The following is a 16,325-nucleotide window of genomic DNA, read 5'->3' as shown; positions in this document are numbered from 1 at the left end:
CACACACACACACACACACACACACACACACACACACACACACCAGACAAATCCATTGTAAATCCAAGTACAGAGTTGGCAAGCAAAAAATTATGAGAACTTTTTTATGGGGCATTCTGGGAAGAAAAACCATTTTAGGGGGGAATATTACCCTTTATACTACTTACCTTTGACAGTTAAATTGAAGCAACCAAGCCTGTCACCAGATAATGAATCTGCACCACACTGTAATACTACGGCACTAGGCTGATACATCTCCATCACTTTTGAGATTATCTAGTCACAGAATAACAAGTATTAGTATCTAAGAATATTTTACACCTCCATCTCAATTTCAAAAACAATACTTACAGGCTTAAATATCTGCCCATATGACTCATCATCTATACCGTCTCTCATGGGAAAATTGACAGCATAGTATTTTCCCTTTCCAGCACCAATATCCTAAAATACAAAACAGACCTTAGAGTCTATTTCATAATAAAAAAATAATAAGAAAAAACTTGACATATATTTTGAAAAGATAAAAAGACCAAATAACAAACCCAACTTTTAATAAATCTTAAAAGATGGGAAATAAATATAAATTGAAAAAAGTAAACAAATGCATGTTCCAAATATTTGTAGACTACTCACAAAGCCTAAAAGAACTATTTGCAATTAAGCGCTAATGGTAATTTTTAGAGAAGACACTTAACACCAACATGAATTTAACAAAAACAATTGTAGGGTTGGACCAGTGAGATGAACCATAATGCCATAGGGTAAAGGTAGTTACTGCCAAGCCTGATGAGCTGAGTTCAATCACTGAGACACACATGGTAGAGAGAAAACAAGTTGTTCTCAAACAAGGTACACACATACAAATAAACAAAAATCCAGTTTTGTTTTGTTTTTTTAAAAGATTTATTGCCAGGTGTGGTGGCACAAGCCTGTAGTCCCAGCACTTGGGAGGTAGAGGCAGGAGGATCTCCAGTCCAAAACCAATGCTTAAAAAAAAATTATCACCAGAAGAAATGTCTTTAGGTAAAAATAATAAAAAACTCATGCTGCATAGGTAATGCAGATACTTCTAGTTTTTCTGTCAATAGGCAAAATCAAGCACCCAAAACCTTCAGCTCCAATCATCTATTCATGGCTTACTGCTAGACTGTCTTTCTAAAAAAAATTTTTTTTACTTATGCATATGTATGTCTCCCTGTATGTGTATGCCACATGTGTGCAAGTCCACAGAAATCAGAAGAGAGCACTGGATCCCCTAGAGCTGAAGCTCTCTTACCACTGAGACATCTCCCTAGCCCCTGGAATTTCATTTTCATTCCTTCTTGATGGATGATTGAACGGGATGATGGTTGAGACAGAAAGCTACATTTACTCTGCCCCGCCTGGTTCAGCCTCAAGCTGAGGGATCCTAACTAGTGGGTTTGCTGCTTTCATCTTCTTGCCACCTTATGGTGTAGGGTTCTCCTGACACATCAGTAACCAAAGCTGGGACATCAACACTAACATGGCAGCTAACCTTGGGGGTCTTATCACATCTCCTTGGTATTTTTTGTCCTCTTCATTGCTGTACTCTGTGGGGCATGGTCCTTGATGAAGAAAGCTACTGTTAAATTGTGGTCTATGACCCCACTTATATACTATCTCGCCAGTCTACTGAGTTTTCCTATACCCTGGTTCTCAGCCCTGTCCTTCACTTCTCCCTGCACAGGAGGGTTGAACACCAAGGTCAATGCCCATAGTCTCCACATGTAAGCTGGAAACCTCTGCCCATGCTAGGACAGGCAGGACTGGCACTGTTGGGCTTGGCTGTTGAAACCCTCTGTCCTTCATTCTTTTCCCCACTCTCACTGCTCTGGTGAGGATCCCTACAACAGACAGTTATAGTCTTTACTCTCTTGAGCTGAACTCCAATATGGCCTATAATGTTCATGCTTCTAGTGGGGCTGCTCAGGGCTCTCTGAGGTCTGTTTTCCATCTTTTATTGAGATCTGTTCTTCAGTAATTTTTGTTCGTATTTGTTGAAAAAGTAACTTCAGATACTAATATCTCCCTGCAAAGAGTTTATTGAAAAAATACCACCTTGGGGTCAGATAAAGTGCTCTTAAACTCTGCTTGGTACAAAGTGGCATGCCATAGTTGGAAAAACAACTTTAATAGGATAATGTGGAACTAAAATTCAACCCCATGAGAGAACACCACCTTTTGGTCAAATAAAGAAAAGTCATATCTATAAAGAATGCTTTATGGCTATACTTTTAACTTTTCTTGCTAAACTGTAATAACATAACATAAACAGAAAAATAACCTTCGTAATAATAGTGGTTCAAAAGAACTTAAAGCAAAAACTTTCAATGAGTGTGTAAAAGACAAATTAGTAGAAACAGGATACAAGAATTTCCCCATTTATAATCTACAAAGACATCAAATTCAAAAGGCTTAGAAAAATACAGAAATTAAATGCACAGTACGTAATAGACAGTCAGTGTTAAGGTATGATATTCTTTCTCTACAAATGATACATACTATTAATTTCAAAAGCCTCAGAAAAAAAGATCAAGTGAAGACTAAGGAGGGCAACAGAACCTATAAAAACTTGTTTTCTTCTACTTGTCTTTAAAACAATAACAATAAGGACTGACACTGGGTAAGTGCTGCATGTTCCCTGGATATTCAAAAATATCTGTTCAACCGAAGAAAATAGTCAAGCCATAATATTAATAAAAAGTTCTCACTTGGGGACTGGAGAGACGGCTCAGCAGTTAAGAGCACCAGCTGCTCTTGTGGAGGAACCAGGTTCAGTTCCCAGCACTCACATGGTGGCTAACAACCATCTGTTACCTATAGTTCCTGGGGATCTGATGCCCTCTTCAGACATCCACGGGCATTGCATGACATGGACATATGCATGGCACTTATACACATGCACTCAAAAGCCTCATAAAGTTTTTTAAAAAAAAAGTTCTCACTAAATTTTTCCTTAAAACTCACAGAAGTGAAATTCTGGCAGATATGGCATATGAAGTGATTTAACTTTGCCTGTAAGTTTCAAACAATCCAGCCCAGCATGGTGGTGCACGCCTTTAATCCCACCACTTGGGAGGCAGAGGCAGGCAGATCTCTGTGAGTTTCAGGGCAGCTGGGGCTACAGGGAGACCCTGCCTCAAAAAAAGACAAAAAAAAAAAAAAAAAAATTAACAATCCAGGAAAATATTAGTTCAAATATAGGCAGAGTAACCTTCTATGCTCATCTCATATTTATTCTGCCAAAATTTAGTCTTACCCTCAAGTCTCCTGTGCCAGGAAAGTATTCTCCATATTTATGGAATGAAACTGTCATCACCCGGTCTGTTGTGTAAAAAGCTTCCTCAACACCATCACCATGATGGATATCTATATCAATATATAAGACTCTCTGATGATACCTGGAAACAAAGCCAGAAGCATATTTATCTTTATCTATCTTTATGAAGCCTATGCTGTTCTATATGCTTTAAATACAGTGTTATACATTTCTATACATTAACAACTAAAGAGCATACCAAATGTTACACTAGTAAATCTCAGCACTATACAAGTCATTTGTGTTTTAGCATTAGACTAAATTGAGTTTTGCTTTTTTTTTTTTTCTTTTGGGTTTTTTGACAGTTTCATTCTTGTTAGGTTGGCCTCAAAATTATCCGCCTTCAAAGTGCTAGGATTATAGGTGCAGATCAGCACACACCAGTTTTCAGTGGTTCAAACATAAAATCAGACCCAGGCATGGTGGTGCACACCTTTAATCCCAGCATTTGGGAGGTAAAGATAGAGGTGGATCTCTGTGAGATTAAGGGCAGCCTGGTCTCATAGTGAGTTCTAGGTCAGCTGGAGATACAGCAAGTCCTTGTTTCAAATAAAAGTAAAATAAATAAAACAAAACCAAGGATATTGTATTAATATATGACAGATATGTGACACTCAAACTTCTATGTCCATAAAGTTTTACTGAAACATAACCACATTTATTTATTTATTTATATGTTACCGATGACATCTTTTAATCCTAAACTTAAAACTGGGTGACTGCGACAGAAATATGCTACTCTCGTCACTTCACACTGACGCTTGGTGCACTACAGAGCAATGACAGCATAAACTCGAATGCATGGTAGGAGTCACTTCTTCACATCACGACAGTATTAGCTCCATACCCACATCAAAAAACAAAAAATGGGCTGGAGACCTGACTCAGTGGTTACGGTCATTGGCTGCTTTTGCAAAGGACCAGGGTTCAATTCCCAGCACTCACATGGTGGCTAACAACCATCTCTAACTCCATCCAGTTCCAAGAGATCCAATGCCCTCCTTTAATCCCCAGCATGCAGGACACAGAAGCAAGCAGATCTCTGTGTGTTCAAGGCTAGCCTGTTCTACCTAGTAAGTTCCAGGACAGCTAGGGCTACAGGAAGACCCTGTCTTAAAAAGAAAAAATTAATTAATTAAAAAAACCACAAAAAACAAAACCAAAAGCCCCACAAAAGAACCCCCCATTTAAAGTAGCAAACTGAAGATTTGGTGATCGCATCAGATGTTAAAATTATTAAAAATTGGCCTCTCAGAAAGTATATGAGGGGAAATTTGTAAGAAAAAAATTTCCAAAGCCTAGAAAACACAAATTCAGTTAAGTCCCAAGTATAATCTGCTAAAACATTCCAGTTGAAAGTGAAATAATCTTAACTCTGTAAATCTCCAAATTCCTAAGTGCCTTCTATTCTCTCAAATACCAGTCAAGGCCAAACTGAAAAATCACTCCTTCAGCCATCAGACATAATTTTATTAGTAGAGTTAATAAAGCCTTATTTAGATGTAGAAACTAGAGGGCTTGTTAGGCTCATTAAATTGGTCAACAAATTTCCGTTAACATAGGTTTCAAAGTTTTGTCTTCAAGTTCAAACTTACTAAATGTCAGAATACAAACTTGAAGAGTCCTATCAATCTTTTTGTTGTTGTTTTGAGACAGGGTCTCACTGTATAACCCTGGCTGGTCTAGAACTCACTATATAAATCAAGCTAGACATGAACTCAAAAGATCCAAATGTCTCTGCCTCCCCAGAGCTGGGATTAAAGTCCTACAGCATTAGGCAACCAACCCTCACCAATCTTTTTTATTAGCCACAAATAGAACTCAAATCTAAATAACCAATCTATTTATAACATTCTTAAGAAAATATTTTTAAGACTTTCATGCATGAATATTGTATTTACATCATTTCCACACCTCCCTCTCTCCCCTCTGATTCTTCCTCCATAGGCCCCAATTCTCAATTTCTTGACCTCTTAATTATTACTGTTGTTAAACATATACCTATGTGTACGTACATCAAACACACACACACACACACACACACCACATCACGACAGTATTAGCTCCATACCAACATCAAAAAACAAAAAACAGGGGCTGGAGAGATGGCTCAGAAGTAATGGACCTGAGTCCATTTAGTGGTGCACACATGTACATGTGTTTAGGGCTGACCACTCAGGACTAGATAACCTATCACAGAGCTTGTCCTTGGAGAAAATCTAGTCCCGTTCACATGTCTCTGGGGCTGTCAATCATATTCCCATCATGTCTAGAAGATACTACGGAGCAGCAGGTATCCTAGTCCTCTGGCTCTTATAATCTTCCCACCCCCTCTTCCTGATGTTCCCTGAGTCTTAGGTACAGAGGTTTCACTTTAGATGAACCACCTGGTGCTGGGCACCCCCTGGTCACTTATTCTCTACATACATTTTCACCAGTTGTGGCTCTGCAATTATCTCCATCTGGTACAAAAAGAACCCTCTTTGATGATGGGTGAGAGCTACACCTATCTGTGGCAAACTACTAATGATTTCTAAAAGGCTATTTAATGATAGTTTAGACATTTTTGCCTATTTCTTACTCTTAGAACAGTAGTGGGCAAATTTCCTGTATTTCTGTATGGGCTGTAATGAGTTCATAGAAGACTCAGCATTAACCTATTATGATTTATTCAAAAAATCGTTAAGAACATTGATTTTTTTATTTTTATCTTAATTAGGAGATGTTATCATAGGAAAAATATGAATGCAAAGTAACTTACTTTAATAACTCAAGGATGGCAAGCACAATGTCATTAACGTAACAGAATCCCGATGCTTCTGATTTCTTGGCATGATGCAATCCTCCAGCCCAGTTAACAGCCATATCAGTTTGCTGCCGGTTTAACTTCACAGCCCCAGCTAAGTAGAAGAGACATGTTAAGGTATTTGTTAAACATAACAGTCCTATACATAAAACCCATTAAATATGCCCTATGTAAGCAAAAGAGAATTTACATTAAAAAGCTAAGGATTATTGTTTAGGACTCTAAAGCTTTTCCCAAGATAATAATTTTCCTACGAAAATGATTATTTACCCAATTAAATAGCAACATGTGGAATGTTGTAACAAAAATGGTAGAAAAAAAAGAGGGAAAAAAGAAATACAGGAAATTAAAAACATGTTTTAAAGTGATGATTGTTAAACATATGGGTTTTAAAGACAATTACACTTGCTTGTTTGGATGTGGAATATCTCTCAAAGGCCCTTTGACCAACCCCTAGTCATCAGGGTGCTGCTATGGGGAGGAGATGGAGTAGGTGAGAGTTGAGGCCTAGGGGGAGTTTTACTTTACTGGACGCATGGCCTTGAAGAGGATATGCCCCCTTCTGCCATGAGGTAAATGGGTTTTTTCTCCCACGTGCGCCCACCATAATGTAGTGTCACAGTCCCAACAGGATCAATCATGGACTGAATACTCGAAAATTATGAGCCAAAATAAGCCTATCTTTTTCAGAGTTATCGCAGGTATTTTGTTACACTGAAGAAGACTAACAACACTGTAACACAATCCTATAATCCCAGCACTTGGAAGGCTAAGGCAGGAGGCCTGCCACGAGTTTAAGGCCAGTATGGGCTACACAGTGAGCTCCAGACCAGCCTGGTATACCAAGTGAAACCTTATTTTTTTAAAAAAATCCACAAACATCTACAAGTAGCTGGAAAGCAGAGGCAGGAGGATTTTGAGTTCAAGTCCTGCCTGGGTGACAGAGTTGATACTCTTGTCTCAAAAAAGCAAAATAAAATAAACCCCACTACCATTAAAACATTTGCTTTAGAGAAAAACTACAAAGGCACCATAACCACCTCCAGACCAATGTTCAAATGTGACTGACTTAAGGCACTTACCAACTGAGCCACCAGTGGAGAGCTGACAAAACTCAAAGAGTCCATCAAATACTGGGCAATCTTCTCCAACATTAACTGTGGGAGACATTGAAATTCAACCCATTATGCAAATGACTGAAAGCTTTTTCTTAAAAAATATTTCTTACAAATATTTATGTTTAATGCAACCATAAAGCATACTTTCACTGTAATAATACAAAATCTGCAATTTTAAAATACAATTCAGTATTTTATTTAAGATACTTAAATTAACTATGGAATACCATCACCAAAGCAGGATTATTTGTAAAATATCTCTGCTTTATCAATAACAACAACAAAAATCAAAGCCTATGTTTACATACAGCATAGGCATAAACCTTCTAATTTTCTCCTTAAAAACACGACAGTAAATTAACCAAGATTTTAAAAATTAAGTAGCTCCATCTGCTACTTAGATACACACAGTATCCAGAACTGGAAAAGGTATTTTAGCAAGCACTAAAAAGACCTTAACAGAAGCTTAGCTATTTTCATGGTTAACACTGACTTAGAAGATACTAATTATGCAGGCTTACAGAGCAAAGCTACAGAGGACAGGGTATAAGACAAGGAAACAGCACACACAGACACACTGCACATCACACATCCTGACACAGATGGCTCCTCAGGCCTAGAGCAGACATGTAGAACTCATTCTCAGCATTCCCCACACTATAACCTCTTCAGGAGCAGGACCATTGCTTTGGATAGTTTTATAGACCTAAAAGGTACAAGTACTATAAAGAGTAAATTTTAGTTTTTTATTGCTCAAATATGATCATAGTTTAACATAAGAGAATCATACAGGTTTTGAATCAATCCTATTGGTTCACTAGCCCAAGACCTAACTGAAAAAAAACTATAAGTAAATAACATATATTCTAATTACAGCATTGTATTAATCAAATGGGACAATCTATGGCGGAAAAATATATTAAGTTCTAGGGGCTGGAGACATGGCTCAGCAGTTAAGAGCACTGACTGCTTGCAGGGGACCCGGGTTCGAGTCCCAGTACCTACATGGCAGCTATGAACTGTCTTTAATTCCAGTTCCAGGGGAATCTGAAGCCCTCTTCTGACCTCTGTGGCACTGCATGACATGGATGCATTCACATACATGCAGGCAATACACTCATTAAAAAAAAAATAAAAAGTATTAAAAAAAGAGAAAAATATATCAAGTTCTATGAACTTATGAGACTCCTATCAACTCTACTTTTAACCTATAAAAGAAAACATTATGTAGAAGGGAATAGTAACTCCACTAGTACCCTACCAAAGGGGAAACAGTTTAATCAAATGACTACTACAACTGAAGGATAATCTTTCTTTTTTCAGTTTTTGAAAGCAACAGTGTAATCTCCCAAACGGCATCCCAAAGTCATCATGGGAGCAAAACAAATGGAAAGGACCAATCCAAACTCATATGCAAATAGATTTCTTTTCTAAAGTAGCTTTAATATTGCTCTAAATGACTTCCTGAATCAATAATTAACATTTTTAAATTGCTAGCAAAAAAATAAGCTTTTGGTTAACTCTAATTCTAAATTTCTGAAGACTTATTTACATTCATATTAAAATACATTTCTCACAACGTACATCTCTGCATCTGCTTACTATACTCAGACATGTTATCTGGTCTTATTGACCGCAGAAATTTAATGTACTCGTCACTGTGATATTTTGTCATTTCTTCAGCAGTGGCTTTATGAGGCCTCTGAAAGGAGGAAAGCAGAATGTTAGAATTATCAGACAATACGCACACATTCCCCAATTATTCTTTTCAAATCAATTAGATGGGGAGTAAAATAGATAAATTTCAAAGCTAATCCAAATTCATACATTTGTATTTTAGGAAGTAGTAAAAAACCAAAACTAGGACTAACAAACAAAAAAACTAATTCAAACTCCTTCAAAGCTAGTATCAACTAGGGATTGTCAGTCCTTGTGTTAGTGAAATCAGGAAAACCCCTGTTCATAACTCTCATTTTCCACCATACGCTTTTTGCTCTATATTCACTGATTTTCATCAATGATCACCTAGAGAGACCCAATCTACCTTGAACACTGTTCATTCTAATTTTCCTTTTAAAGCGTTCAATTTCATTTATGTCACAATTCTTCTACAAGGCTTCCCCATTCTCTAAAATGTATCTAAAAGTAAATGATTTATATAACACTGTCTAACACTGTTAACTGTTTCAGGTCCTTGTCTCCTTGAATAATTAAGCACTGTTGTAACTACGTTTTTGTATATATACTGTTTTTACCTACAAAAACTCTTAAGGTGGCTGTTAGAAATTAGGTCATTTGAACTCACATGACTATCATTAATACAGTATTTCACACATCTTATAACCAAATGAATATTTGTAAGATAAACTTTCTGCACAATTCCTCCAACAGTCCAGGCCAATTCCTTTTAATTTCTAAAATTACATTTTATTTACTTATTTTGGGAGAAGTGTACATGCCACAGTACCCATGTAGAGGTCAAAGGACAACCTGTGGGAGTTGATTCTCTCCTACTTCCATGCAGATTCCAGATAACAGAGTCAAGTCCTTAGGCTCAGAGGCAAGTATCTTTACCCACTGAACCATCTAATTGGTCCCCAGGTCAATTCTTTTTAGGCGGCATAGGCAACTCAACCACTACTGTCACAAAAATATTTAGCATGCTAGACAAAGCTATTCAGAAACATGCTAGAACAGGAGGGAGAACTGCTTTTAAAATGAGTAGGAGGCTATTACTCCCACACTCTTAAGTTTTCTATGATCAATAAAACCAAAGGAATTGTTTTCTTTCATTATCTTTTCATCTAGTAAATGCACTTAGTTTTCAAGTACTAGTTAAAAGAAATAGTGCTCAGTATTTGCCAAAAGGAATACTTACATATATTTCCATTTTTCTGTACAAACCATAATTTAGCAACAAGTTATGAGTCATACGAATTCTATGAGGTTTCATGGGATGACCCTGTCCATAATAATAATTTCCAATGTCACCTATAAGAGAAAAGACATAAATTAAACAATACAGACATTTATGAATGTTCAACATTAAAAAGCATTTATTAAGTTGTTAAAAATCAAACCTAGGGTCTGGAGAGATGTTTCAGTGGTTAAGAGTACTGGCTGCTCTTGCAGAGGACCTCAGTTTGATTCCCAGCACTCACATGGTGGCTAACAACCATCTGTGACTCCAGTTCCAGGGAATCCAATGCCCTCTTCTGACCTCCATGGGCAATGCACGACATGTGTGCACTTACATACATGCAGAAATAACACTCATACACATATAATAAAAATGATAAAAAAAAAAAAAGAAACCTAGTGTGGGGGTGCACACCTTTAATCCCAGCACTTGGGAGGCAGAGGGAAGCAGATTTTTTTGAGATCTAGGCCAGCCTGATCTACACAGTGAGACCCTATCTCAAAAAACTAAAAACAACCCGTCCCAAACAAAACTTAATGCTAAAATATTTATTTTCATTTTGCATGTATGTATTTCACCTGCATATAAGTTCACCACATGCATGCAATGTCCATGAAGACCAGAAGAGTATACTGGATCCCTTGGAACAGGAGTTATGGAGAGTTGTTGGTTTCCATCTGGGTGCTGAGAAATGAACCTGGGTCCTCTGCAAGAGAAGCTCATGCTCTTAACCACTGAGCCATTTCTCCAGCCCCACAAAACTCACTTTTAGTGTTCTCTTGTAAATTCAGACACATAAAAATAAAAAATACTCTTCACAAGTTTGGGAGTATGATTTAATTTGTTCAGCCAATACAGCTCCTTGGATGACTTACTAGTGCCCCAGAAATCCCTTACAGTTGCATTGGTATTATGGGACCAAAATGTTCCAAGTCTAGCACAGTCTATTAGGGAAGCTATGGTAAATGAACTTTAGGGTCTAAAGAAAGTTTTGATATACTAAGACAATTTCATGGCAATAAGGATACTGTCTCATTTCTCACGATGAAATAGTTGTCATTCCTAGTCTGTCTCTTAAAAGTAACATCTTGCCAGGTAGGGTGGCACATGTCCTTAATCCCAACACTCCAGAAGCAGATGTGGACAGAGCTCTGTGATTTCAAGGCCAGCCCAATCTACATAGGCAGTTCTAAACCAATGCTACATACACAAAACAAATAAAATGAATATTTTTAGGTAAAGTTGTACTGCTTATAAAATGTTGATGACAAAAGCTGCTGGCTCAGTAGTTAAGAATGCTGGCTGCTGGACCTCAGTTCTGTTCCCAGCACCCACACAGTGGTTAACAATCTTATTCTAGGGGATCCGATAACCTCTTCTGGACTTCCCAGGTACACACAGGTGCACGTACATTCAGGTAAAAACACTCATACACATAAAATAAAAATAAATGTAATAAAATATTTAAATATTGACAGAAAGCTTCTTAAATATGCATTATTTAACATAAGGGGCATTTTAAAAATATTTTGTTTTTATTTTATGCATATGCTTGTGTATGTTATGTAAGTGCACACATGTCATGCAATGCCTGCAGAAAGCAGAAGAGGGCATCAGATCCCCTGGAATTGGAGTTATGGGTTCTGGGATGTGAGCCTGGGTCCTCTGCAAGAACAGCCTGTGCCCTTAACTACTGAGCCATCTCTCTAGCCCCATAAGGGGTATTTTTTACAACAGGCTTTATGAAACAAGAAATGAGAAGTTACTTTTAGTACTGCAGAGCTGATTTTAACAGCTTGAAGTCTTATCTTTTAACAAAGGTTTATACAATAAAAACTGGGCCTAAACTGGTGGCACTCCCTGGAATCTTTGCTACACTGAGGCCAGCCTGGTCTACATAATGAGGTCCATGCTAGCTGAGGCTACAGGGAGACACAAACATAAAACAAAAACAAGTAATAGAAACAAAAAAGGCACCAAACCTCACCAGACTCATACTTAAGACAATAAATCTCTTAAAATCTTCCCTAATAATACCTTTTTTGTTTGTTTAAAGGAAACCAAAACCTAGAAACTTTCCTACTAGACTGTCACAGCAGTCTAACAAATAAACACTCACTTAAACGTTACATAACCAGGGTCTGGTTATGTAGCCCAGGCGGGCAGTGAATTTTGCTACCACACTTGGTGGAACATTCACTTTTTATAAAACCCATCTTCTAATATGACTCAGTCTGTTGGTATAATACTTCTGGTTTATTTAATTTCATTTTTAACACAAGCTCTCTTGTGAAGACAATTCATATACCCAGAACTTCTTAAAAGGCAGGTTATCTCTTTAAAGATGAATGCAAACAACAGAGCCAAGAAACAATTCAGTCATGACTAATAAAAAGGAACATAATATGGACTATAGGTATTTTTATCCAATATTTAGGATCTTTGTCAAAAAAATGAGCAACAGAAACAACCTTTCTATTTACAGTGAGTTACAGCAGGCTATGGTGCTACATAGTACATCTCTGCACTTACCACAACCAAGAGGCTATGACATGAAACACAAACTACCTACTAAGGATCTGCTTTGGTCTGACCTACATGGTGGTTAGAAACTACCTGGTCTCATCAAACTGTCAGATATGAAAACTAATTAGTTACAATATACCATGGATCAAAGTTAATGCAAGAAAAACTCTACCAAAGGAGGCTAATATAGTAAGAATTCTAAAGAAAATCCTATCTTCAATTCCATCTGCTTCAAGAAGCACCAAGAACAAATGTCTCCAATACCTACCACATCTTAAAATCAAGTATTTTAGTTAGTACAGAGAATCCAAAGGAAAGCTTTAGGAATGACTTGCAACATGGACAGGACCTGGACTAATGACTGCCAACCAGCTCACATGTGCTCTTGTGACCTGGGTACCTGACCATGTGGCTACTGTGGTGTGAGGAAGAGACTCTCTATTCTGAACTCACAGGTCAGCAGCCAGAGAAGTCTTGAAGAAAAAGGGAAACATGAAACATCTCAGTCATATACTGTAAGTCGTACGGCACGGAGCACAAGGCTTAGATTGCCAGAATGCTAACTCATGTAACAGTACTTGGAAAAATACTGAGGATAACATCCCAAGTTAGACACAAGGGAAGTGACATGACAAGCACAAAGCTTTTTTGTAGCTTGCATCAGTGTGCTTTAATAATTCTTTATTCACTTTTAAAATCTTTACCAGGCCCCAACTGCAAGGAACTGTGTTCAAACTTTCATTTTCACCTTTCATATGGGGATCTCTTTGTCTCATAAGTCTTGTGGGTATGCACAGCAATGAAATTTACTTAAAAAAAAAAAAAACCTGGAATTAAAATTTCATCAAGACAAATTTGAGAACATTTAAATAGTACTCCGAAATATTTTCCTGGTATTCTAACCATAGGACACATATTCAGAAATTTGGGAAAAAACTGGTGACCAATTAAACTACTGCTTATAAATAATTCAACTGAGGGCTGGAGAGATGGCTCAGTGGTTTAGAGCCTGAGCTGCTCTTCCATAGAACCTGAGTTCGATTTCCAGCACCCAGGTCAGGTGGCTCACAGCAGCCTGAAACTCCAGCACTGCACTCATGTGCACAAATTCAGACATATTCATCTACACATAATTAAAAATAAAATATTGTTTACATTATTCAATTGAAGTATTTAAATCGGTGGAACCAAATTAGATATACAGTGTATCAAGGAAAAAAGGGGGGCATACCTTCAAAAGAGCCTCTAAAGAACCTCCAGGACCATTCCCCCACCTAATTCTCCTGCCTTCCATGGAGCTCCCTTCCCTGGGACAAAAGGCAATGGAAGAAACTTAACTTGGAAAAGCACCTGATTTGGCAGCTGCTGATGCTAATAATATCTGCTTTTTCTGACCTACAACTCCAAGCCGATCCTTCTCTGAGATAAAGTATCTTTTCCCTATTCAAAACTTTTACTGTCTTTTTGGTGGTATTTCTGCGTTCTACATTCTCTATTCTGAAGACAGTCTGACAGCCCTATTTAAAAGAGGAATTCCCACCGTGTCTATAAATTAAATTTTTTTTAAAAAATGGGGTCAAAGGGAATGCTTAAGGGGATTTTACAATTTAACCCACAAAGATGTCAAGAACATCCTTAACTTATAATCATTAGAAATTGATGGACTTTCATAATACAGGTGAGACAGGTATTTTCTCCAAAAGTTTTATGAACGGTGAGTCCTGCAGACAGGATCAAATTAACCAGAAATAATTAAAAAAATAAATACATAAATAAAATTAAGGTAAATAAAAAATTCATTTAGATCATGGTGTAACAGTGACTACTCCCACATCATTAAGGTCATAGTGTATGAAAGAATGACTACTCCCACTGGATTCTGCCTTCTTTGGGATCGCTAATAAGGAAGGATGAGCTATATGAAAATCCAGGTCTTGTCAGTGAGAGAAGCAGCTAAATATGACCAAGGTCTCTTTCTTCATGGTCACTCATAAGGGAAGAAATATAAAGCTCTCAAGAGCAAAAGAAGGTAAATTTGGACATAAGGATACAAAGACATTCCTAGCCTGTATCCATTTGACCCAGAATTGAAAGAAAATTTAAATGGAGAATAATTTTTAAAATAGCCTCCATGAGTAATATGACTATAAGAAAAAGCCAAATTGTCTGCCCCCATTTACAGACACAAGCTAACTAATTGTGGATATAAGCCTTCAAACATCTTGTCACTCCACATACAGGCAGTGAGAAACTCAAGTTAGACAATAGCAAAGGAAGACAATTATGCTTGGCTTCATTCTCCTTGATTATAGGTGCTAACTGCCATATACACATGAACTTATAAAAATTTAGGTATCAAAAAATGGTCCTTCAAAAGCAAGTGTTTTGACTTTTGTCACTTCCCATTCCCAATTTAGGACCCAGTAGATTAAAAAATATTAGTAAATTGTCATGTGCTGTCTGAACTTGCTTAGAAGCTGGCTCTGGGGAAGACATCGGGCCCACCCATTTCAGACCAAGTTTATCTAAAACTGTCCTCCAAATGCTCCTGAGAGAGGCTGGCCCCCTTAGACCAAGAGGAAGACAAAAACAGCTCTATAATGAAAGTATTGTGCCTTTGAGAACAGCTAAAGAATATAACATTATCAAAAGAAATTATTACTTGTTTTGTGAGATAAATATTTTATGGTAAAATCAGTTTACAGGACCTCTACTTTGCCACTAACAACTTACGTGGGTGGGAACCTCCCACTAAACTTTCTATCCCTCAGGCCACAAGAAGAGGATGGGGAGCCACTCAAGCTTGCCATTCCCTAAAATTGTAAGAGGCAACCCAGCTCCCTCCTTGCTGGGATAAGTCAAGAGTGCCTAGAATGTAGAGCACAGCTGCCAAGCCAGATACCTCCTAGTGAGGATGGTAGGAAACTGGCCTGCTCCATTCTAGATATACTGCCTCTTATCCAACAATCCCCAAGCAAAACCATTAAGCCTCTAATCCTTTAATCCTAACACAGTCCCTTGTACATTATGTGACTGGAGGACAGGACAAAGGCCATGTAGCCTTAGAAGCCCCCTCCCTCCCCCTACCTGCCAGCCTGCCAGAAAACTAACCCCACCTCTTTGCCCGCGAAGCTTTCCTATATAAACCTCTGCTTCCACCATAATAAATGAGCTGTCCACTGACAGTCTCCTGGGGGTGTTTTCTCCTGTTGTACTCGCCGCCACCCAAGGCCTCCCTCCCCGACCTGTCTCTCTCCTCACCCTGACCTTCCACTATGGGGACTGGTGAGCAATGGTCTTCTGGTGGCAGTGGAGTTAGGGCTGGGGGGAGGCCAGCACCTCCTTAGTGCTGAAACAGTAGAGAATTTCCTTATCACTAGGTGTAACAGAACTTAAAAATCTCCACACTTATGAGAGCCACCCTTAAGCTTGCCATGCCCTAAAATAAAAGGCAGACCAGCGCCCTGCTTACTTCTAAAATAATAAGAGAATTTGCTTATTACTTTAGACGTGTCGGAAAAAGTTAAAAATACCTATAAACTTTTGGGAACCCATTTAAAAATAATTTAGGTAATTCAAATTAGACTATAAAAATGTTTTGTTTTACACACA

At 37.8% G+C, this 16,325-nt stretch overlaps 1 protein-coding gene across 1 annotated transcript in view; it reads right to left on the bottom strand.

The window, feature by feature from the left end:
- Positions 1-16,325, bottom strand: part of Hdac2 (histone deacetylase 2) — a 36,850-nt gene that overhangs the window by 9,753 nt on the left and 10,772 nt on the right. The window contains exons 2-8 of the mRNA XM_008832664.2: positions 10,146-10,258; positions 8,852-8,969; positions 7,232-7,306; positions 6,105-6,243; positions 3,284-3,425; positions 352-444; positions 168-276 (exon numbers count right to left, since the gene is read on the bottom strand). Coding sequence (XP_008830886.1) covers positions 168-276; positions 352-444; positions 3,284-3,425; positions 6,105-6,243; positions 7,232-7,306; positions 8,852-8,969; positions 10,146-10,258 — 789 coding nt within the window. The remainder of the gene's footprint in view (positions 1-167; positions 277-351; positions 445-3,283; positions 3,426-6,104; positions 6,244-7,231; positions 7,307-8,851; positions 8,970-10,145; positions 10,259-16,325) is intronic.

The sequence above is a fragment of the Nannospalax galili genome, unplaced genomic scaffold, assembly GCF_000622305.1.
Source record: "Nannospalax galili isolate Female #2095 unplaced genomic scaffold, S.galili_v1.0 scaffold55, whole genome shotgun sequence".
In the NCBI taxonomy this organism is placed as follows: Eukaryota; Metazoa; Chordata; class Mammalia; order Rodentia; family Spalacidae; genus Nannospalax; species Nannospalax galili.
The sequence above is the reverse complement of the archived record's forward strand: the minus strand, read 5'-3'. Positions and strand labels throughout refer to the sequence as shown.